Below are 24,630 nucleotides of genomic sequence, written 5' to 3'. Positions count from 1 at the left end.
GGCAAATTAATACCTCCCATTTTGTTTTTATTGCTTAAAATTGCTTTTGCTATACGGGGTCTTCTTTGATTCCATACAAAGTGTATAATTATTTTCTCTATGTCTGTAAAGAATGATGTTGGTAATTTAATAGGGATTGCATTGAATCTGTAGATCACTTTGGGTAGTATAGACATTTTAACAATGTTGATTCTTCCGATCCACGAGCATGGTATATTTTTCCATCTATTTGCAAGTTCTGCTATTTCTTTTCTCAGTGTTTCATAGTTTTCCTTATAGAGGTCCTTTACCTCTTTAGTTAGATATATACCTAGATATTTTATTTTCTTTGTTGCTATTTTGAAGGGTATTGAGTCTTTAATTTGGTTTTCCGATTGACTGTTATTGGCATATATAAATGCCTCTGATTTGTGTATATTAATTTTGTAGCCTGAGACTTTGCTGTATTCGTTAATCAATTCCAGGAGTCTCTTGGTTGAATCCTGGGGGTTTTCCAGATATAACATCATATCATCAGCAAAAAGTGAGAGTTTGATCTCTTCCTTCCCTATTTGGACTCCCTTGATTCTGCTCTCTTGCCTGATAGCTCTCGCAAGGACTTCCAATACTATGTTGAAAAGTAATGGAGACAATGGGCAGCCCTGTCTGGTTCCAGTTCTGAGTGGGAGTGCTTTCAGTTTTTCCCCATTCAGTATGATGTTGGCTGTGGGTTTGTCATATATGGCTTGTATCATTTTTAGGTAGGTTCCATCAATGCCTATTTTGTTAAGCGTTTTTATCATAAAAGGGTGTTGAATTTTGTCAAATGCTTTTTCTGCATCTAATGAGAGTATCACATGATTTTTGTTTTTGCTTCTATTTATGTGGTGAATTACATTGATAGATTTACGTATGTTGAACCACCCCTGCATCTCGGGGATGAAGCCCACTTGGTCGTGGTGGATTACTTTTTTGATAAGTACTTGGATTCGATTTGCTAGTATTTTATTGAAAATTTTTGCATCTATATTCATGAGGGAAATTGGTCTGTAGTTCTCTATTTTTGTTGTGTCCTTTCCAGGTTTTGGTATTAATGTTATATTGGCTTGGTAGAACGTGTTGGGGAGAACTCCATCCTTCTCAATATTGGAGAATAGTTTATGTAGGATGGGCACCAGTTCTTCTTTGTATGTATGGTAAAATTCAGGTGTGAACCCATCTGGACCAGGGCTTTTCTTTTTGGGAAGGTTTTTTATTGCTGTTTCAATTTCAGTTCTTGATATTGGTCTGTTCAGGTACTCTATTTCTTCCTGGTTGAGCCTGGGAAGACTATGTGTTTCTAAAAATTTGTCCATTTCCTCCACGTTCTCCAGTTTGTGTGCATAAAGATTTTTGTAGAATTCATAGATGATATCTTGTATCTCTGTAGCATCGGTTGTGATTTCTCCTTTCATGTTCCTAATGGAGGTTATTAGAGATTTTACTTTTGTGCTCTTGGTTAGTCTAGCCAGAGGTGTGTCTATTTTGTTTATCTTTTCAAAGAACCAACTTTTTGTTTTATTAATTTCCCTTATAGTTTCTTTGTTGTCCTTTTCATTTAGTTCTGATTTGATCTTAGTAATTTCTTGCCTTCTGCTGGGTTTGGGATGGTTCTGTTCTTCTTTCTAGAGCTCTTTGAGTCTATTCGTTAGGTTGTCTATTTGCATGTTTTCTGTCTTTTTGATATAGGCATTTATGGATATGAATTTTCCTCTCAGGACTGCTTTAGCTGCATCCCATAGATTTTGATAAGTTGTATCTCCATTGTCATTTAATTCAAAGAAATTTTTGATTTCCATCTTGATTTCTTCTTTTATAGAATAATTATTCCGGAGAAGGTTATTTAGCTTCCATGACTTTGAGTAAGAGTGAGGGTTTCTGTTTGTGATCATTGTTACTTTTATTCCGCTGTGATCTGAGAAGATGCATGGTATAATTTCTATTTTTTTGAATTTTTGAAGACATGATTTATGTCCTAGGACATGGTCAATCTTAGAGAATGTCCTGTGAGCTGATGAGAAGAATGTATATTCTGTGGACTTTGGGTAGAATGTCCTATAGATGTCAGCCATGCCCATTTGTTCTAGCATTCTATTTAGGTCCATTATGTCTTTGTTTATTTTCTGTTTAGAGGATCTGTCCTGTACTGTCAGTGGGGTGTTAAAGTCTCCAGCTATTACAGTATTATTATCTATCATCTGGTTCAGATCTAGTAGGGTTTGCTTTATGAATCCAGGTGCACCTAGGTTGGGTGCATATATATTGAGTATAGTCATGGCTTCTTGTTGAATTGTGCCCTTGACCAGTATGTAGTAGCCATTTTTGTCTTTTATTATTTTTGTTGGTTTGAAAGCTAAGTTATTGGAAATTAAGATTGCCACACCAGCTTTCTTTTCGTTACCGTTTGCTTGAAATACCGATTTCCATCCTTTTACTTTCAGTCTAAATGCATCTTTGCTCGTTAGGTGGGTTTCTTGGAGACAGCAGATACTTGGCTTGTGCTTTTTTATCCATTGGGACAGTCTATGTCTCTTGAGCGGGGAATTCAAGCCATTCACATTTATTGAGAAAACTGATAAGTGAGATGGTTTTTTGTTCAGCTTGTTGGGTAGAACTTCATTGCGATGTTTTCTCTCCTGAGCCATTGTGGTATCTGGAATTTCATCTTTAGCTCTTGAGTAGTTTTACATTCGTGGATCTTTCTTGTGCTGATCCGTGTGTAACTCTCTTTTGAGTACTTCTTGCAGGGCTGGTCTTGTCTTGGTGAATTCCTTCAACCTTTGTTTATCTGAGAATGTCTTGATTTCTCCTTCGTATAGAAAACTTAGCTTAGCTGGGTACAAGATTCTAGGCTGGGCATTATTCTGTTTCAGAAGCGTGAAAATGGGGCCCCAACCTCTTCTTGCTTGTAAGGTTTCAGCTGAGAAATCTGGCGTAATTCTGATGGGTTTTCCTTTGTAAGTTACCTGTTTCTTTCTCCTTACAGCTCGGAGAAGGGACTCTTTAGTGGATATTTTGGTCAGCCTGATGACTACGTGGCGTGGTGTTTTCCTATTTGCTATGAATCTCCCAGGGGTCCTTTGAGCTTCTTGAATCTGTATGTCTAGAGTATTGGCAAGGCCTGGAAAATTTTCCTCGATTATGTCTTCAAATAGCTTGTCCAACCCTTGCTTATTATCTTCTTCACCCTCAGGAATGCCAATAACTCTCAAGTTAGGTTTCTTCACATAATCCCACATTTCTTGAAGACTCAGATCATTTCTCTTACTTTTTTGATCTATCTCTGTGACTGACTTATTTAGTTGGAAGGAGTTGTCTTCAATTTCTGAGATTCTTTCCTCTGTTTGATCTACCCTGCTTTTGAGACTTTCCACAGTGTTTTGTAGTTCTCTGAGTGAATTCTTCATTTCTAGGAGTTCAGTTTGGTTTTTCTTCAATATTTCAATTTCTTTAGTGAATTTTTCCTCCAAATCCTGTATTTTTTTTGCATTTTCCTTGTGTTGTCTGTCCATTGATTCTTGTATATTATTCAGCTTGTTTATGATCCATAATTGGAATTCTTCCTGTGACATGTTGGTGTTTTGAGTCTGGTTTGTGTCAAATGGTTGAGAGCCGGTATTTCTCTTTGGGGGTGAGCTTTCTGTTTGATTCTTTGTGCTTCCTGTGTTTTTTCGCTGGGCCCTTCCCATCTAGATTGATCGTTGGATCTTTACTTATAGATTTAGTCTGGTTAACAGCACTTTCTGTGCTCTATTCTTAGGCTGTGGAGCAGTCTAGGTATATTGCTTCCTTTGGCAAGAGGGGAAGACTGTTGTGAATTGTTTAGAAATTTTTCTATTTCAGTTGGGGGACTGCTTCTGATGGGTCCATTCCTAGAGGATTGGAGTGATCCAAGACTGCTTTGGTGAGTTAGGACACTGTGTTGTAGTCTTTCAGAGGGCAGGTAGGGTCCACACTAGTAGTGGACCAAAATTCTCTTTGTTTGTTTGTTTCCCTTTGGTTCTTCCTCTATAGGGGTGGTTTCTGTCTCTATCTGCAGGAAAGATACTAGCTGTGGGGAGTGGATGGTGCCCTCGCTCGCTCAGCTCCCCATTTGCCGCAACTCCCACAGGCAAAAGTCTGCCTTGGCCCAATGTCCCCAGGGACCAGGCTCCACACTCTCACTTCTGGAGAAGTAGTCAACGTTTAGACGTGGGTGGGGACCCTATATAAGGTCTGTGGACCAGGGGAGGGGGCCGTCCAGGGAGCCTCTTGGCACCCTATTGCTCCGCAGTGACTTGGCTGTGGGCCCCAAGATGGCTATTGCGCGCCCGCAGATCGCCGGCGTTGGGAGTGACTACTCAGGTTCCGGTATGTACCAGAGCCAGGGGCCTGGCCCATTCCCAAGCTCACCATGGGTTCCCAGTTAGAAGGCAAAAAGAGAGAAGAAATAAGGAAAAAGAAATAAGAAAAGAAAAGAAAAAAAGAAAAAAAGAAAAAAAAAGGGAAGTGAAAAGAAAGAACAGAAGGAGAAGAAAAAGAAAGAGAAAAGAAAAGGAGAAGAGAAGAGGGAAAAAAAGGAAAGAGAAAAGAAAAAACAAAACAACAACAACAAAAAAAAAAAAAAAGAAGCAAAATAAAACAGAACAAAACAAAGAAAAAACAAAAACCAAACTAACAAATAACACAAAGAGACCTAACCCAGAAACAGCGAAAACACAAACACAAAAGAACAAAAACAGAGCTACACAGCACCACAGCGCATCACTAAACGAAGGGATACACAATTCTGAAGTATATAGTTCAGCGGCTCAATGATTGTGTTTTTGCGCCTTAGCGCAGCTCCGCCCCTTCACGCCCGCTCCGTTGATTCTGGAGCGGCAACTCAATGTTTATTTTACGTCTTAGCGCAGCTCCGCCCCTTCACGCCGAGTGCGGCCGGCGGAGATGGCGCAGGCCCAGAGACCAGCGGAGGGCGCCGGGGAGAGAGAGCCGCTGGGCACCTTATGGCTCCCGAGCGGTTCCACCTTTGCTTTCAAGATGGCGCCCGCAGCGCTCCGGGGTCGGAGGGGGACCAGCTCCCCGGCAGGCAGAGACCAGGGACCGCCGCTGCCGGGGGATTTGGCGGGCAAAGCCGCCGGGGGCCACCGGCTGAAGAACCACCGACAAAAGTAGCGCAGAGGTACAGCGCAATTCGCTGATCGGGGATTGTTCGTGCCCCTCCACCCTGGCACAGGTCCGTCCCTTCTCGCCAAGGACTGTCTCAGCTGAGACTTCCCAGGTTCCAAGCTATTCTCCCGAAAAAGCCTCCTGTCTGCAATGCCCTATGTCTTGCTCGGTGATTCTGCTCTGGCTTGCGAGGGGGTCTCCAAGCAATTGGGGGTGGAGGTCAGTGAGGAGCGCAAGCCGCTTTTCCTAAAGACTGCCCCCGCCCCACCTGGGGGCGGGCGCAGCCGCCTGCACTCCGCTGGCTACTGTCTGTTCCGCGCCTTCCGCAGAGTTCCGCGATTTTAATTTCTGTTCACCTCAGACCTTACTTGCTCTGTTTGTCCCACGCTGATTCTCCGTGGATTCACACCGCTGTTCCTGTGTGGGAGCGGTCCTCTAGCGTTGTGGCAGGTCCGGATCCACGGTTCCTCGCCGGGGCGCAGATCCGAGCAGTCACCGCCACTCCGCCATCTTCGGCCAGTCTCCAATTTCTTTCTATTTTTAGTAGAGACGGGGTCTCGCTCTTGCTCAGGCTGGTCTCGAACTCCTGACCTCGAGCGATCCACCCGCCTCGGCCTCCCAGAGTGCTAGGCTTACAGGCATGAGCCACCGCGCCTGGCTGGTTCTTAATTATAAAAAGCAATTTTACTTATAGAATAAAGTCAGCAGATACTATCATAGTAGTTAAGAAAGGCAGAAAGTCTCATAATTTATCAATGATAATTAATGCCCAAACCAACACTTCATAAAATTTCTCTAATGAGGCACAATGATCAGAATTTGATCTTTGACTGTAGCACTTTAGACCAGAGCTCCAGTCAGGGTTTGCCCTCCTGACAATGTAGAAATGAAACTGCTTTTTCTCTTTCATGTTTTATTAATTGTACCTTTAAGATGTTTCTAGGACCCCATGGCAACATCTCAATTGTTTGTTTTATGGTACCCCAAATATAATTTTGTTCAATATCCAATTAATAGCTCTTGGGCCTCCAGAAATTTTAAAAGAATTGGTTTTTCAATATTAAGAATATTGGACTATCCTTATAACTAAACAAACTACTTGTAATTTGATGGTGTTGCAGCCATAAAGGGCATGATACCAAAGAGATATCATGAGGGCCTATCTGCTGAAGCTGATGGATATTATATCAGTATGATGTATTTGAAAATTCTTGAGCGGTTCTGTTATTCTCCCATAAAAAAATTAGTTCCGTATTTTTATCGTTCTTGTTAGAATTACTTCCGCAAAAGCCATGATAGAACATCAAAAAGAAGTTATAAGGCTACTGAAAGAAAACCTTAGAAGAATTCAACAGGCCCAAGATACCTCAAGTAAGTATAATGTGCAGATCTTTTCAGATCCTTTCCATTTTACTTCTCAACAAAGTTATAACAGACTTTGAAGACTATTATCATATATGTGACAGTCAAGAGTAAACCTAAGTTTGCCACTAATTTATTTTTCACATGAATTATTGGAATCATATTTATCTTGTGACTGACATCTCCTTAGTTTATGATAGTCTCAAGTGTTTATCCATTAGAGATTTTTGAAAAATATATGAATTCTACTTTTGCATCATTATATTTTTACATATTAATGAAGATACCTTCAATACTATAAAAGAATGACTTAACAATCAAAGTAGAAGTACCCTTCCTAATAAAAATCAAACACATGTCTTAATAGGTTTTCATTTTATGCAACTAATAAATTAAATCAGTGTGCAGTAACAATAAATAGTTATTAGTGTTCTTGAAAGTAAAAATACCAAGTTAATATGTACTTGCAAAACTCTGAAATTTAAATATACTTTTTAGACCTAATGGTCATGTTTCTGCTTAAATATTTTTCAAACTATCTTTTTCCATATTTCTGTCTCTTGGGTTTTATTTGAAAAGAGAATGCTGAACAGTGCTTGGGATAGCTTTGTATAGTACAATAAGCAGTGAACTAAAAGTCCGGCACAGGCCTCATTTAATGGCTGTGTGAAATCGCAGGATCAGCTTATAAGCTTATACATATATATACTTGTTATAAAGATCAAGCCAAAAGTCATGTGTGAAACCACATTGAAGATTCTAAATGAAAGGCAAAATATAAGATGATATCTGCTTGTGTTATTATCTACTCATTAAAAAAAATAGAGATGGTGTTAAAGATGTTGCCTAGTACCTATTGTAGCTGTAATTTCCCAGTGTCTATTGCAGGACAATCACGGATCCTACCTGGAAAACTTCAAGGGATAAAAGTAGAAGTGAGGATTCTTTGTTACAAAAGGGTCAGGATACTCACTGGTAATTTGTAGCCAACTTCCAGGTACATAGCACAACTAAATTGAAAATAAAATGAACAACAAGAATCTACACACACACACACACACACTCAAACACACACCGTACCACTCTTGTGAATTGTTGGTGACCCAATGGATTATTCCACTTTATAAACACCTCACATTTTTATTCAGCTGTACCTACAATTTATAAACAGTCTCTCATGTTACTTTTACACACATAGTATTGAATACTTAATAATATATTCTTCTATATCATACCAAGGTTTGTTAACAAGTATATATTGAATACTTAAAGTGCAGTGAATGACTGGGGGTGGACCACACACACTTACACACACAAGCACACACAGGGTTATAACAAACCCTCCAGGTGAGCACTGATACAGAAGGTAGATCAATGAAGGACAACTCTAACAGGGGAGGATTGCTACTGGTGGAGTCAAGATGAAAGATCTTAGTGAGCTAGATATTGTAGTGGAATTGGTTGAGATAGATTCTAAAGATATTTAGAATTGATGATCGAATAGGCAGGGTAGGTGAGGTAAAAGGAAAAAGTCAAGGGTGACTTCCAGGGACATGGTGGTTAACATGGTTAGGTTTTTATAGTGGCTTATTGTACTTAGTAATATTTCCTTTATTTTGAACTTTGAAAATAATTGAAGTTACCACCTATTTGTGTATTTGCCTCCCGTAGTGGTATCACAACATGTTGATTCTCAGCCTTCAAATAAACCCTTAACCTGTGGGGGTGGCAGTGGCATTGTGCAAAACACATTAGCTCTTATTATGAAAAGGGAATATGTAAGGCTACAAAAGGAAATTTCTAAATTAAAGCAGCAAAATGAACAGCTAACAGAGCAAATGAATGAACTTCTAAGGTAAGATCTGCTTACATGATATAGATATTATGCTTATGGCTATTATATATATGTAGGAGCATAGTATGCGTATATACTTTTGCAGGTGGTAACCATTCACAAATTATGGAGAAAGTAATTTTTAGAACTCAGGTAGTAAATGTCTTTAAAAAAAAAATAGCATATGGTAGCACCATTCCCAATGTTTGCTATCCATCAGCTGACCTATTTTTAGCTAAACCAGGAACCAGGGAGTAAAGAAAGACCTTTGAGGGGGCAGCTGAAATAGACCACAAGTTCATATACACAAGCCAGTGAGGCCTTACTCAGAGAAGAGCCCTTTAAGTACATTATCATAGCTTTTTGACTTTATAAACAGAGCTAACAAATTTAACTATTTGGCTTCTACCACCATGAAAGATCTTTGTGCCAAGCACTCTGCTAATGGTACAGTAGAAGATAAATAGATGTTAAATAATTTTACAAATAACTGGTTCTTTGCAATGAGTGCTATTAAAACAAGCAAAAAACAAATACCCAAAAGACATTCTAAAAGGATGCCACTATGAAAAAGGATTCTAACATTATCTAGGTGTTGGGGAGGAGGGGTGGTGATCAGGAAAGTAATACACAGGCAGACCTTGTTTTACTGCACTTGGCTTTATTGCACTTTGCAGATATTACTTTTTTATTTATTTATTTATTTTTTACCACTTGAAGGTTTGTTAGCAACCCTGCATGAAGCAAATGTCTTTGTGCCATTTTTCCAGTAGCATGTGCTCACTTCATGTCTCTATCAGCATTTTTTAGCCATGAGTATTTCTTATTTAATGTATGTGCATTTTTAAAGATATAATGCTATTGCACACTGAATAGACTATAGCGTAAACATAAACTTACATATACACTAGGAAACCAAAAGTTTTGTGTGACTCGGTTTTTTGCTGTGGTCTGGCACTAACCTTCAATATCTCTAAGGTATGCCTATATAAGAATAGATCTGAAATATGAGTGGAAATTAGGTTAGATGAGAGAAGAAGAGGAGTAAACCTTCAAGGCCAATGGAGTAGCATATGCACAGAATTTGAGTCAAGAAGAATGACCAGTGGTGGGGCTGAGAGACATCCACCGTGGCCAGATGTAGAGAGTGAGGCAGAGTAAGGTATGAGATGAGGTGCCAGAGGTAACTGGATCCAGATCACACAGGCCCTTCTAGGTCATTCAGAGGATGTTTGGGTGTTCTCCTAAATGGAATGGGAGGATGACCTGCACTGGAAGGTTTTAAGCTGAGGGCCTGATGAGATCATATAGCATCTTTGGCTGGTAGAGCATCATAGGGGAACCTGAATTCAGACTCTGTTTGTGGTAGCCCAGGTAAAAGATAATTTTGACATGGACCAGAATGTCACCAATATGGTAAACATAAGGAGATGACTTTGGAACATAGGTATGAGATTGTATCAACAGACAGGTGACTGGTAAAATAATAGGCAAAAAAATAGGAGAGCCAGGCTTGTAGGATTGCTTCCCAGGTTTCTCTCTGGAGAAACTAGATAAGTTCTGCTGGCATTTCCTGTAAAACAGAGACCGTAACTATCTAATCTTTTAGAAAGTACAGTGTAATATTTCCCTTACAATAATAAAGGTACATCAGAGATTCCTATATCCAGGAGACTAATTCATTAAATTATTATGGCAGGAGAGGGGGGAAGATGGTGGAGTGGTGGTGACTGCTTGGATCTGCGCTCCGGCGAGGAAGCCGTGGATCCGGACCTGCCACAACGCTAGAGGACCGCGCCCACACAGGAACAGCGGTGTGAATCCACGGAGAATCAGCGTGGGACAAACAGAGCAAGTGAGGTCTGAGGTGAACGGAAAATTAAGATCGTGGAACTCTGCGGAAGGCGCGGAACAGACAGTAGCCAGCGGAGCGCAGGCCGGCTGCGCCCGCCCCCAGGTGGGGCGGGGGCAGTCTTTTGGGAAAGCGGCTTGCGCTCCTCACTGACCTCCACCCCCAATTGCTTGGAGACCCCCCGCAAGCCAGAGCAGAATCACCGAGGGAGACGTAGGGCATTGCAGACAGGAGGCTTTTTCGGGAGAATAGCTTGGAACCTGGGAAGTCTCGGCTGAGACAGCCCTTGGCGAGAAGGGACGGACCTATGCCAGGGGGGAGGGACACGAAGGATCCTCGATCAGCGAATTGCGCTGTACCTCTGTGCTATTTTTGTTGGTGGTTCTTTAGCCGGTGGCTCCCGGGGGCTTTGCCCGCCAACCCCCTTGGGAGCGGCGGTCTCTGGTCTCTGCCTGCTGGGGAGATGGTACCCCTCCCACCTCGGAGCGCTGCGGGCGCCATCTTGAAAGCAAAGGTGGAACCGCTCGGGAGCCATAAGGTGCTGAGCGGCTCTCTCTCCCCGGCGCCCTCCGCTGGTCTCTGGGCCTGCCCCATCTCCGCCAGGGCCGCGCTCGGCGTGAAGGGACGGAGCTGCGCTAATACGTAAAAAAAACATTGAGTCGCCGCTCGGGACCCAACGGAGCGGGTGTGAAGGGGCGGAGCTGCGCTAAGGCGCAAAAACACAATCATTGAGCCGCTGAACTATATACTTCAGATTTGTGTATCCCTTCGTTTAGCAATGTGCTGTGGTGCTGTGTAGCTCTGTTTTTGTTCTTTTGTGTTTGTGTTTTTGGTGTTTCTGGGTTAGGTCTTTTTGTGTTATTTGTTTGTTTGTTTGTTTTTTTTGGTTTTGTTTTTTCTTTTCTCTTTTTCCTTTTTTTTCCTCTTCTCTTCTCCTTTTCTTTTCTCTTTCTTTTTCTTCTCCTTCTTTTCTTTCTTTTCTCTTCCTTTTTTTCTTTTCTTTTTTCTTTTTCTTTATTTCTTCTCTCTTTTTGCCTTCTAACTGGGAAGCCACGGTGAGCTTTGGAACGGGCCAGGCCCGTGGCTCTGGTACATACCGGAACCTGAGTAGTCACCCCCAATGCCGGCGATCTGCGAGCGCGCAATCGCCATCTTGGGGCCCACAGGCAAGTCACTGCAGAGCAATAGGGTGCCAAGAGGCTCCCTGGACGGCCCCCTCCCCTGGTCCACGGACCTTATATAGGGACCCCGCCCATGTCTAAACATTGACTACTTCTCCAGAAGTGAGAGTGTGGAGCCTGGTCCCTGGGGACATTGGGCCAAGGCAGACTTTTGCCCGTGGGAGCTGCAGCAACTGGGGCGCTAAGCGAGCAAGGGCACCGTCCACTCCCCATAGCTAGTGTCTTTCCTGCAGATAGAGACAGAAACCACCCCTATAGAGGAAGAACCAAAGGGAAACAAACAAACAAAGAGAATTTCGGTCCACTACTAGTGTGGACCCTGCCTGCCTTCTGAAAGACCACAACACAGTGTCCTAACTCGCCAAAGCAGTCTTGGATCACTGCAATCTGCTAGGATTGGACCCATCAGAAGCAGTCCCCCAACTGAAATAGAAAAATCTCTAAACAATTCACAACAGTCTTCCCCTCTTGCCAAAGGAAGCAATATACATAGACTGATCCACAGCCTAAGAATAGAGCAAAAAGAGTGCTGTTAACCAGACTAAATCTATAAGAAAAGATCCAACAATTAATCTAGATGGGAAGGGCCCAGCGAAAAAACACAGGAAGCACAAAAAATCAAACAGAAAGCTCACCCCCAAAGAGAAATACCAGCTCCCAACCATTTGACACAAACCAGACTCAAAACACCAACATGTCACAGGAAGAATTCCAATTATGGATTATAAACAAGCTGAATAATATACAAGAATCAATGGATAAACAACACAAGGAAAACACACAAAAAAATACAGGATTTGGAGGAAAAATTCACTAAAGAAATTGAAATATTGAAGAAAAACCAAACTGAACTCCTAGAAGTGAAGAATTCACTCAGAGAGATACAAAACACTGTGGAAAGTCTCAAGAGCAGGGTAGATCAAACCGAGGAAAGAATCTCAGAAATTGAAGATAACTCCTTCCAACTAAATAAGTCAGTCACAGAGATAGAGCGAAAAAGTAAGAGAAATGATCTGAGTCTTCAAGAAATGTGGGATTATGTGAAGAAACCTAACTTGAGAGTTATTGGCATTCCTGAGGGTGAAGAAGATAACAAGCAAAGGTTGGACAAGCTATTTGAAGACATAATCGAGGAAAATTTTCCAGGCCTTGCCAATACTCTAGACATACAGATTCAAGAAGCTCAAAGGACCCCTGGGAGATTCATAGCAAATAGGAAAACACCACGCCACGTAGTCATCAGGCTGACCAAAATATCCACTAAAGAGTCCCTTCTCCGAGCTGTAAGGAGAAAGAAACAGGTAACTTACAAAGGAAAACCCATCAGAATTACGCCAGATTTCTCAGCTGAAACCTTACAAGCAAGAAGAGCTTGGGGCCCCATTTTCACGCTTCTGAAACAGAATAATGCCCAGCCTAGAATCTTGTACCCAGCTAAGCTAAGTTTTCTATACGAAGGAGAAATCAAGACATTCTCAGATAAACAAAGGTTGAGGGAATTTACCAAGACAAGACCAGCCCTACAAGAAGTACTCAAAAGAGAGTTACACAAGGATCAGCACAAGAAAGATCCATGAATATAAAACTACTCAAGAGCTAAAGATGAAATTCCAGATACCACAATGGCTCAGGAGAGAAAACATCGCAATGAAGTTCTACCCAACAGCTGAACAAAAAACCGTCTCACTTATCAGTTTTCTCAATAAATGTGAATGGCTTGAATTCCCCGCTCAAGAGACATAGACTGTCCCAATGGATAAAAAAACACAAGCCAAGTATCTGCTGTCTTCAAGAAACCCACCTAACGAGCAAAGATGCATTTAGACTGAAAGTAAAAGGATGGAAATCAGTATTTCAAGCAAACGGTAACCAAAAGAAAGCTGGTGTGGCAGTCTTGATTTCCAATAACTTAGCTTTCAAACCAACAAAAATAATAAAAGACAAAGATGGCTACTACATACTGGTCAAGGGCACAATTCAACAAGAAACCATGACTATACTCAATATATATGCACCCAACCTAGGTGCCTCTAGATTCATAAAGCAAACCCTACTAGATCTGAACCAAATGATAGATAATAATACTGTAATAGCTGGAGACTTTAACACCCCACTGACAGTACAGGACAGATCCTCTAAACAGAAAATAAACAAAGACATAATGGACCTAAATAGAATGCTAGAACAAATGGGCATGGCTGACATCTATAGGACATTCCACCGAAAGTCCACAGAATATACATTTTTCTCATGAGCTTATGGGACATTCTCTAAGATTGACCATGTCCTAGGACATAAAGCATGTCTTAAAAAATTCAAAAAAATAGAAATTATACCATGCATCTTCTCAGATCACAGCGGAATAAAAGTAACAATGATCACAAACAGAAACCCTCACTCTTACTCAAAGTCATGGAAGCTAAATAACTTTCTCCTGAATAATTATTCTATAAAGGAAGAAATCAAGATGGAAATCAAAAGTTTCTTTGAATTAAATGACAATGGAGATACAACTTATCAAAATCTATGGGACGCAGCTAAAGCAGTCCCGAGAGGGAAATTCATATCCATAAATGCCTTTATCCAAAAGACAGAAAACATGCAAATAGACAACCTAACGAATAGACTCAAAGAGCTGGAGAAAGAAGAACAGAAGACCCCAAACCCAGCAGAAGGCGAGAAATTACTAAGATCAAATCAGAATTAAATGAAAAGGACAACAAAGAAACTATAAGGGAAATTAATAAAACAAAAAGTTGGTTCTTTGAAAAGATAAACAAAATAGACACACCTCTGGCTAGACTAACCAAGAGCACAAAAGTAAAATCTCTAATAACCTCCATTAGGAACATGAAAGGAGAAATCACAACCGATGCTACAGAGATACAAGATATCATCTATGAATTCTACAAAAATCTTATGCACACAAACTGGAGAATGCGGAGGAAATGGACAAATTTTTAGAAACACATAGTCTTCCCAGCCTCAACCAGGAAGAAATAGAGTACCTGAACAGACCAATATCAAGAACCGAAATTGAAACAGCAATAAAAAACCTTCCCAAAAAGAAAAGCCCTGGTCCAGATGGGTTCACACCTGAATTTTACCATACATAGAAAGAAGAACTGGTGCCCATCCTACATAAACTATTCTCCAATATTGAGAAGGATGGAATTCTCCCCAACACGTTCTACCAAGCCAATATAACATTGATACCAAAACCAGGAAAGGATGCAACAAAAATAGAGAACTACAGACCAATTTCTCTCATGAATATAGATGCAAAAATTTTCAATAAAATACTAGCAAATCGAATCCAAGTACTTATCAAAAAAATAATCCACCATGACCAAGTGGGCTTCATCCCCGAGATGCAGGGGTGGTTCAACATACGTAAATCTATAAATGTAATTCACCGCATAAATAGAAGCAAAACCAAAAACCATATGATACTCTCATTAGATGCAGAAAAAGCATTTGACAAAATTCAACACTCTTTTATGATAAAAACGCTTAACAAAATAGGCGTAGATGGAACCTACCTAAAAATGATATGAGCCATATATGACAAACCCACAGCCAACAACATTCTGAATGGGGAAAAATTGAAAGCACTCCCACTTAGAACTGGAACCAGACAGGGCTGCCCACTGTCCCCATTACTTTTCAACATAGTATTGGAAGTCCTTGCGAGAGCTATCAGGCAAGAGAGCAAAATCAAGGGAGTCCAAATAGGGAAGGAAGAGATCAAACTCTCACTTTTTGCTGATGATATGATGCTATATCTGGAAAACCCCCAGGATTCAACCATGAGACTCTTGAAATTGATTAATGAATATAGCAAAGTCTCAGGCTACAAAATTAATATACACAAATCAGAGGCATTTATATATGCCAATAACAGTCAATCAGAAAACCAAATTAAAGACTCAATACCCTTCAAAATAGCAACAAAGAAAATAAAATATCTAGGTATATACTTAACTAAAGAGGTAAAGGACCTCTATAAGGAAAACTATGAAACACTGAGAAAAGAAATAGCAGAACTTGCAAATAGATGGAAAAATATACCATGCTCATGGATCGGAAGAATCAACATTGTTAAAATGTCTATACTACCCAAAGTGATCTACAGATTCAATGCAATCCCTATTAAATTACCAACATCATTCTTCACAGATGTAGAGAAAATAATTATACACTTTGTATGGAACGAGAGAAGACCCCATATAGGAAAAGCAATTTTAAGCAACAAAAACAAAATGGGAGGTATTAATTTGCCAGACCTCAAACTATACTACAAGGCCATGGTTCTTAAAACAGCCTGGTACTGGCACAAGTACAGGGACACAGACCAGTGGAACACAACAGAAAATCCAAATATAGAACCATCCTCATATAGTCACCTAATTTTTGACAAAGCAGGAAAGAATATACTCTGGGGACAAGAATCCCTATTCAATAAATGGTGCTGGGAGAATTGGTTAGCCACTTGTAGAAGACTGAAACAGGACCCACAGCTTTCACCTCTCACAAAAATCAAATCACGGTGGATAACAGACTTAAACCTTAGGCGTGATACAATCAGAATTCTAGAAGAAAATGTAGGAAAGACTCTTACAGACATTGGCCTAGGCAAAGAATTTATGAAGAAGACCCCCAAGTCAATCACAGCAGCAACAAAAATAAATGAATGGGACCTGATTAAATTAAAAAGCTTCTGCACAGCCAAAGAAACAGTCCAGAGAATAAACAGACCACCTACACAATGGGAAAAAATTTTTGCATACTACACATCAGATAAAGGACTGATAACAAGAATCTATTTAGAACTCAGGAAAATCAGCAAGAAAAAATCAAGCAACCCTATCAAAAAGTGGGCAAATGACATGAATAGAAATTTCTCAAAAGAAGATATAAGAATGGCTAACAAACATATGAAAAAATGCTCAACATCCCTAATCATCACAGAAATGCAAATCAAAACCACAATGAGATATCACTTAACCCCAGTAGAATAGCCTTTATCAAAAAGTCCCAAAACAACACATGTTGGCGGGGATGCAGAGACACAGGAACACTCATACACTGCTGGTGGGACTGCAAACTAGTGCAACCCCTGTAGAAAGCATTATGGAGGTATCTTAGATTCAAGTAGACCTGCCATTTGACCCAGCAATCCCATTACTGGGCATATACCCAAAGGAAAAAAGGTCATTCTTTAACAAAGACACATGTACCTGAATGTTTATAGCAGCACAATTCACAATAGCAAAGATGTGGAAAAACCCAAATGCCCATCAATACATGATTGGATTAGTAAGCTGTGGTATATGTATACCATGGAATATTACTCAGCTATAAGGAATGATGAAGATACGACATCTCTATGGTTCTCCTGGAGAGAATTGGAACCCATTACGTTAAGTGAAGTATCCCAAGAATGGAAAAACAAGCATCACATGTACTCACCAGAAAATTGGTTTCCCTGATCATCACCTAAATACACATCTGGGAACGACACCAATCGGATATCAGACTGAGGTGGGGGGTGAGGGAGGGGATGGGGGTATGCCTACACAATGAGTGCATTGCGCACCGTTTGGGGAGTGGTAACACTTGAAGGTGCTGACTTGGGAAGGGGGGGTGGGGATGGGAGGGATATATACCTACATGATGGGTGCAATGCGCACGAGCTGGGGAACAGACACTCCTGGAGCTCTGACTTGGGGGGAAAGGCGGTACAGGAGCAACGTATGTAACCTGCAATTCTGTATCCCCCATAACAAGATGAAATAAAAAAAAAATTAAAAAAAAATTATTATGGCAGAGCGTCAATAGGTAAACCACTCCCGATGACATCACTGATTCATTTGAAAACCTAATGCCATACTTTGAGCTTTCTTTTCAAGACTCCATGATCATGGAAGTTTACTACAATTATTCAATCTATATAGATCCATTTCATTTTCTAAACAGTAGAATTAGTCCAAACAGGAAGCATTAGGTTGAAAATAAAATGTAAATGTGATAAAATGGTAAATTTTCTTACGTATATTTCATCATAGTATTCTTAAAATTTTAATGTAAATGCGAATACATTTTAAGAATTGAGAAGTCTCACAGTCTCCTTTTTTTTTCCTCCCCACATTTAAGCCATAATCATCGTCTTTCCAATGAGGTTGAAACTTGGAAGGAAAGAGCCCTGAAAAGAGAGGCTCACAAAGAAGTAGTTTGTGAGAGTTCTCCAAAGTCTCCTAAGGTGACTGGAACGGCTTCTGAAAAGAGACGGATTACACCTTCTCAATGTAAGGAGTGGAATTTACAAGATCCTGTGCCAAAGGAGTCACCAAAATCTTGGTTTTTTGATAGCCGATCAAAGGCTCTACCAGCACCTCATCCAATTTCCGATTTTGATAACTCAACTTTAGGCCTTTGTCCAGGTAGGTAACATTTCTCCAAGCACAGCACTGAAGTTCAATCACTTTTACCCCAAGTAAAGTTCTTATTCTGTCGCTTAAACCCGCAGTTTTCTCCAAAGATAGACAAGCAACTCTCTCAATGACATGAAGACACTACCCTAAAAACAAAATAACTTTTACTGGAAAAGTCTCTTATCAGTTCAGTGTGTCAGTATATCTAATAGCATTATATTCACTTTACACAAGGGAGATCATAGACTTGCATTATTTACTTATTGATCAAATCAAAATTTTTTGAGCCCTACTATGTGTTAGATATTAGACTCTGATGGTGCCTTGATAAGAAAAACTAGATGTAGTCCTTGCCCTCAGAGCTCACAGTCGAATGGGAGGTACAGACAGTAATCAAATAGTCAAAGAAGTGAAATTCTAGCAGTGCAAAAGGCCATGAGGCATGTGATAGGTATTTGTTTTAGGAATATTGAGAAGAGTCTTCCTTGAGGAAGGGAACTGAGATCTGAAAGGCTAATATGAGTTAGCTTAACAAAGAGGGGAGCAGAAAGCATCCCAGGCAGATGGAACAGTGACAACTTTGGAGTCGAGGAAACATGCCCAGGGGAATGGTTGAAAGAAATATGGTGTGGCCAGAGCACAGCGAGTACAGGCTTATGTGGGTGAAGTCGGTGAGGCCACAGAGTAAGAGCTGAGCATGCAGGACTTTTATAAATTATACAAAGCAATTTTTAATTTATCTTGAGAGCATATAGAGAAAGCCTTCAAAAGATTTTAAGCAATGGCAAGAGAGCACGAGTTATAAGGTTTGAAAACATCACCTCATCTCTAGGGCAACTGAAAAATACTGGGAGCAAGGTTATGACATTGTTTAAACAAGACATGATGGTAGCATGGACTTGCAGTAGAGATGGAGAGGACAGATAATGCAAGGCACCTGAATGAATGAAGCAGTGGGGAGGGATCAGGGATCACCCCAGCTTTGCAGGGGGGCACTGCACAAAGGTGGGGAGTCTTGCAGGAGAAAACTCTGCAACAGTGGGTTTCTGGTGGTCTTTCTCACACATAGTATCTATTATGTGCCCAGGTGTACACTTCTGTTTGTGACAGTGTCTCTGCCCATAGAAGTACCCTGTTACACCGACTGTGGAAATCTAAAGCAGCAAGATCATACATCAAGAAAGGCAGCTTCCAAATCATTTAAGCCTTGAGCAAAGGTTCGAGAGTTTATGAGACATCTACTTGGTGACTATAAAGAAATCCATCCATTCTCATCCACTACACATCAAAATTAGATCAAGTTGGCAGTGTGAAAGTGCTCTTAGGGAGATAGGCATAAAACCATTCGGAAAAACTGTTTGCACTGTTCTCTTCATTGAATAGCATTTAACAAACACTTAAGGACCTTTCATTGGCTGCCACTTACATGGAACTTTTGCTGTACTCTCACCATTTCAAAAGACTCTCTTGGAAAAAGTGAGAAACCTTTATAATCAGTTCTTTTTTAAGAGGATCTCGCTGTGTTGCCCAAGCTGGCCTCCAACTCTTCCGCTCAAGCAATCCTCCCACCTTAGTCTCCCACGTAGCTGGGACTATAGGCATGTGCCATTGTGCCCAGCTATAATCACCTTTTGATTATATGTGATAGGGCCAGAGGCACTTGTATAATGTGAATTCATCCAAATGCAAATAAAAACATTTGAGCAACATATGGATCTCTCTGGTACTATTTTTAGGTGAAATAAATAAAAGTAGACTGGAGGAATACATAAATCAAAAACTGACCAATTCAGAATGAAAGAAGCCTAGTCCCAACTTGAATTAGTAATATTAGTCTAAAATAATGTTAATGTCAGTTTTTACTTTTAACTATAAAACTTATTCTGAAATACCTCCACAAATTAAGACGATTGCCAGGACCAGTTGTGCTAAACTTATTTACTTTTATAAATATAATAATTTTAAAGTGAGTATTATTTATAAATAGATGCAGCTGAAGTGCTTTTCAAAGACTCAAAGTTTTCCAAAGATGACTAAAATACATATTATTATTTGCTTAGCATGCCTTTTGTTTCCCCCCAAAATAGGACAAAAGAAAGTCAAATTCAGTCTATGTTTGATTCTCATGGAACCTCAAAATGATGAATTCCAAATAAAACTGTATTACGCCTTAGCTTTATATATAATATGGTTTCTCTAACAGTTCATTTTATGTAAAATGAAGAATAAACTCCAACTTTGATGAAGTGAAATACACCTTCTTAATGACCAAACACAATTAACCACATTGTTATTTTTCATCCTCATAGCTCTCCTGTCTTAAGATCCTTTCCACATCCAGCTGTGCTTTCTTTTTGTGTATTTTCTAATAGGATTAATTCTTTTTCTTTTCTTTCTCAGAGGGACAGACTGCAGGAACAGACGATGTGGATCCTCAGCCAGGTCCCAGGAACGCGCCCCCAGGAAAAGATGCGCCTGAGTGCAGAACTCAGTAACTCCTTTCTTTCACTTTTCTGGGGGCCCAACGTTCCTCCTCTGTGAATCACTTTGCTTCATTATGTGTCTACCCCTGGCAATGATGTCACACAGTCCAGCTTAATCTCCATTCAGCTTTCACTTTGCCACTAGCATTGGAAGATGCACAGGAAGTGAATGTTTTGCAGTAATTTGTAATGCTGATTGCAATACCTTCTTCTTGCATTTGATGATGCTTGTATAAGTTGAACTATATATATTTATTGTTTATATATTTTATAAAGAATACAGTTATTGAAGGCAATGTAAAGTTATCCACATGTGACTTAGTAATTCCAAAGTATAATACATGTATTAACATAAAATATCTTTTCTGAACAAAATTTAATCTATTTTTTAGTACCTTACACATTCAATAAATGTTTAGGCCAGGCGCGGTGGCTCACGCCTGTAATCCTAGCACTCTGGGAGGCTGAGGTGGGCGGATCGTTTGAGCTCAGGAGTTCGAGACCAGCCTGAGCAAGATCGAGACCCCATCTCTACTAAAAATAGAAAGAAATTATATAGACAGCTAAATATATATATAGAAAAAATTAGCCGGGCATGGTGGCACATGCCTGTAGTCCCAGCTACTCGGGAGGCTGAGGCAGGAGGATTGCTTGAGCCCAGGAGTTTGAGGTTGCTGTGAGCTAGGCTGACGCCACGGCACTCACTCTAGCCTGGGCAACAGAGCGAGACTCTGTCTCAAAAAAAAAAAAAAAAAAAAAAAACCAAAAAAATAAATGTTTAGTAGTTCTGAATCACAACTTCATGTAATATTAATGTTTTCTTGGTGGGAGTACTCTCCTCTCTTGTTGACTTTCAGAATTTTGCTGTGAAAATACACACATGCTTTCTAGATTTAAATTCTTAAAGGATAGCAGAGCTTATATCCTGTTAACCTTCTAGTCCTAATCTTCCTTTTGCTGGAATAAATATAAAAGTTCTTTCTTTTCTGTTAATCCAGCCACCCCAATAAGCACTCTAAATTGGTTGATTTACTATAGACTTTGTTCTCCATCACACCTCACTTCCAGTTGGAAGAACCTTATAAATCATTTGTTCTATCTCTTTATTTTAGACGTGAAGAAACAGTACCAGAGTTTCTATCAAAGTAAAGTTTCCTAAACCTGGAGTCCTCACAGATACATCAAGGACATAAGCATGAACTTCATGCAATCTATAAAACTTTTGAAATATTTGTGGACTTTTGTGTGTGGATTTATTTTTCTAGGATACTAGGGTTCATACTTTTTTTGGTCACATTCCCAGAGCAGTCTGTGACCATATAAAAGTTAAAAGACTATGGTTTTATAGATTCTTTCCTATTACTTTTATATTATATAACTTTGAAAGCCCACTTAAAAAAGCAAGTTGCACAAGATTATAGGATAGTTAAAGTGATTTCAAGGCATTTTTGACTCTGGTAAGATTCATTCAAAGGGAGAGATTATTAATTGCATAGTATCCATTATTGTAAAACCTGTGCATTGGATATTTTTTTCTTCTCCTAACGTACTACCATAGGAGTTCATTAAGACTAAGGGGAAATTTTCTCTTCCTAGAATTTTCCCCCCAGGCCTGTCCATTGGGAGTCTGGCTTCTCCTTTTCTTCCTCATCTAAACAAGACACTAACAGAGAGCCACAGGTTTAATTCTTTATGACATTTGGATAATAAAACTACTTTAAAGCCATCAAAAATATAATTGGTTGTCAGGTATCTAACCTAGTACAATGTTTCTTGAGTTTGGATGTTCATTTCCTTCCTCAGTTTTGGGAAGTTTGGGACCATTATTTCTTCCAACAGGCTCTCTGTCCCTTTATTCTCCATTTGAAACCACGATAATGTGTATGTTGGTCCCGAATGATGTCCCATCATGGACTCTTGGGCTTTCTTCACTTTTCTTCATGCTCTTTTCTTTTTGCTTCTCTAATTCAATAATTTCAAATTACCTGTCTTCAGGTTTTTACAATTCTGCTTGATTAAATCTGCTGTTGAATCTCTAGTGAATTTTTTGATGCAGTTATTGTATTCTTCAGTTCCAGAATTTGTTTGGTTCTTTTTATAGTTTCTATCTCTTTGTTGATATTCTCATTTTCTTCATACATTGCTTACCTAATTTTGCTTGTGTCTGTTCTCTTATAGATCACTGAGCTTCTTTAAGGCAATGATATTAATAGAGATTTGTGTCTTTGGGATTGGTTCCTGGAGATTTATTTTGGGCCTTTGGTTGGACGATGATTATTTGTCTCTTCATGTGCCTTGTGACTTTTCCCCCCTGAGTTTTATGCATTTGAAAAAGCAGCCATCTCTCCCATTCTTTATAAACTGGTTTCGTACAGGGGAAGATATTAGTCAGCCCAATTAGAGATTCTGAGGACCTCTGAAACACTTGGGGCAGGCTGTGCAACTTCTCTGGGCTTGTACGTGTCATTTCCCAATTAGAGAAGTCTGCCTGTTTCTTGTTCTCTCTGGTGTCTGTCTATAACACTGCAGATCCTTTGTTACTACAATAAGCTGCCCCAATCTCCTTTGTTCTGGCTTCCAGACGTCCAAAGTATGCCACTCCCCAGCAACTCCCCAAATCAGTCCCTCAGGTAGCTTTCTGAAAAGCCAAAATGTCAGGTGCAAATTCCGTTTCTCCTGCCCTTCCCAGGATGAAGTTGGGCACCTTCCTTCAATGGCAGTCAGCCTCTATCTGTATCATTGTAGGCCTTCTGGAAGGAAGCCCTGCCCCCTTGCCTTCAGCATCACCCAGACATCCAAACTATGCTGGTTCTCTCAGCACTCCACGTTGCGGCCCAATTACAGAATGGGGGATGAACACAGAAAGAAACATACAGACATATAAAGAAACACACAGACACACAAAGACGGTACAAGACTGCAGTGCCAAAAGCACCAGTCGCTTTATTTTTATACTCCTTTTGTCCAGCAGCTACTTCCTGGTACGTGACTATCTTTAGAGTCCTGAGGCGACATGTTCCATTTCTTATGGAAATTGCACAAGGAAGGCAGACGTTTGCATCTTAACCTTTGGACCTCATTACCCACGTGCAGGACAATGAGACACACCTTGGCTTGTGTGCAAGACCAAAGGCCCTTGGCTATTCGCCATAGGAAACAGTTTGTCTATTCAATAGGCCATTGACCTCTAGCGCCAAGAAGCATTCAGCAGTCAACAGGCTGTGTCCGGACCTATCAACTTCTGGCCTCAAGGAGCGTTCTGGACCTATTGACCTTTGGCCCCAAGAAGCACGTCCAGCTTTGCTGACTCTGGGCTCAAGCCAATTCTTGCCCAGGGATGATCCCTATATCTCCCCCTCTTCTTTTAAGTTTGAGATCAAATATGCTCAAAGACCATCATGATATTTTGATTACGTTGGTTGATTTTTATTTTTTGGGAGCAGTAGCATCTGTAGATTGAAAACAGGCAAAGAATAAAGACAATTAAATTTCCGGCATTAGTTCCTATGTTATTAAGGAAAGATTACAAGTTGTTAAAGTATTAGCTTGTGACAGGCCATTTGCCAAACCTTGAAAGAAATCTTGTTCATTAAACTCTGGCAAATTTTCCTGGAATGTACTGGTTATTTCTTGTTCTAGGCTTTGTCAATCAGCTGTCAGGTTATGCCCTCCAGCTAGCAGTTGGCGTAGAACTCGCCAATGTTTGCTACTGTTAAAAGGAATAGGCATAACACAAAACCTGGAAGAATTCTAATCACTATGCAAAAATGACTGAGTGGTTAGGACTTGCATTTGATCTCCCAGCCATTGGACAGTACTTTGTAAGTGCAAGATTTCTCCTTCTAAATGGCTATCAATTTCCTGTTGGTGTTGCCACAGTCGGTGGGAGTCTTCATGCCACTTACAGATGAAGTCAGCTGTTTGAACAGATTGTTGCAATGCTACTCCTGCTGTAGCAGCTGTGGCAGCTATAGATATTAATCCTGCCACAACAGCAATTATAAGACCAATAGTTCTCTTACCTTGGTGGCTCAAGGAAGTTATTTTGTTTAAAAAGGTGGTAATTAAGGCAGATTCACTCCAAGGCTGGGATAAATTAACTGGAATCCAAAGCTCTCTCCTAGCCCTTAAAACATATAAACTTTGTGAACTAGCATTGAAGTTAGCCCATGAAGAGCGATTAAGGCAAGTATATAAATAGCAGTTATTAAGACAGGAGATATTTCCTGTGGACTCATTCCATTGAACAGAACCTAGCAGTAGCAAATAAGGATAGGGCACACAGGCCAATAAAGGCCGTGAGACATTAGTCGGCGGA

The 24,630-nt window shown here is 40.2% G+C and overlaps 1 protein-coding gene across 1 annotated transcript in view; it reads left to right on the top strand.

Moving 5' to 3' along the window:
- LOC138375350 (centromere-associated protein E-like) overlaps positions 1-20,324 on the top strand; it is a 77,540-nt gene extending 57,216 nt beyond the window's left edge. Inside the window, 4 exon segments of the mRNA XM_069458850.1 lie at positions 6,440-6,537; positions 8,200-8,383; positions 17,552-17,838; positions 20,230-20,324. Coding sequence (XP_069314951.1) covers positions 6,440-6,537; positions 8,200-8,383; positions 17,552-17,838; positions 20,230-20,324 — 664 coding nt within the window.
- The last annotated feature ends 4,306 nt before the right edge of the window (positions 20,325-24,630 follow it).

This window comes from Eulemur rufifrons, chromosome 25 (assembly GCF_041146395.1).
Source record: "Eulemur rufifrons isolate Redbay chromosome 25, OSU_ERuf_1, whole genome shotgun sequence".
Classification (NCBI taxonomy): Eukaryota; Metazoa; Chordata; class Mammalia; order Primates; family Lemuridae; genus Eulemur; species Eulemur rufifrons.
Note: the sequence above shows the minus strand (reverse complement) of the source record. Positions and strands in the feature narration are given on the sequence as shown.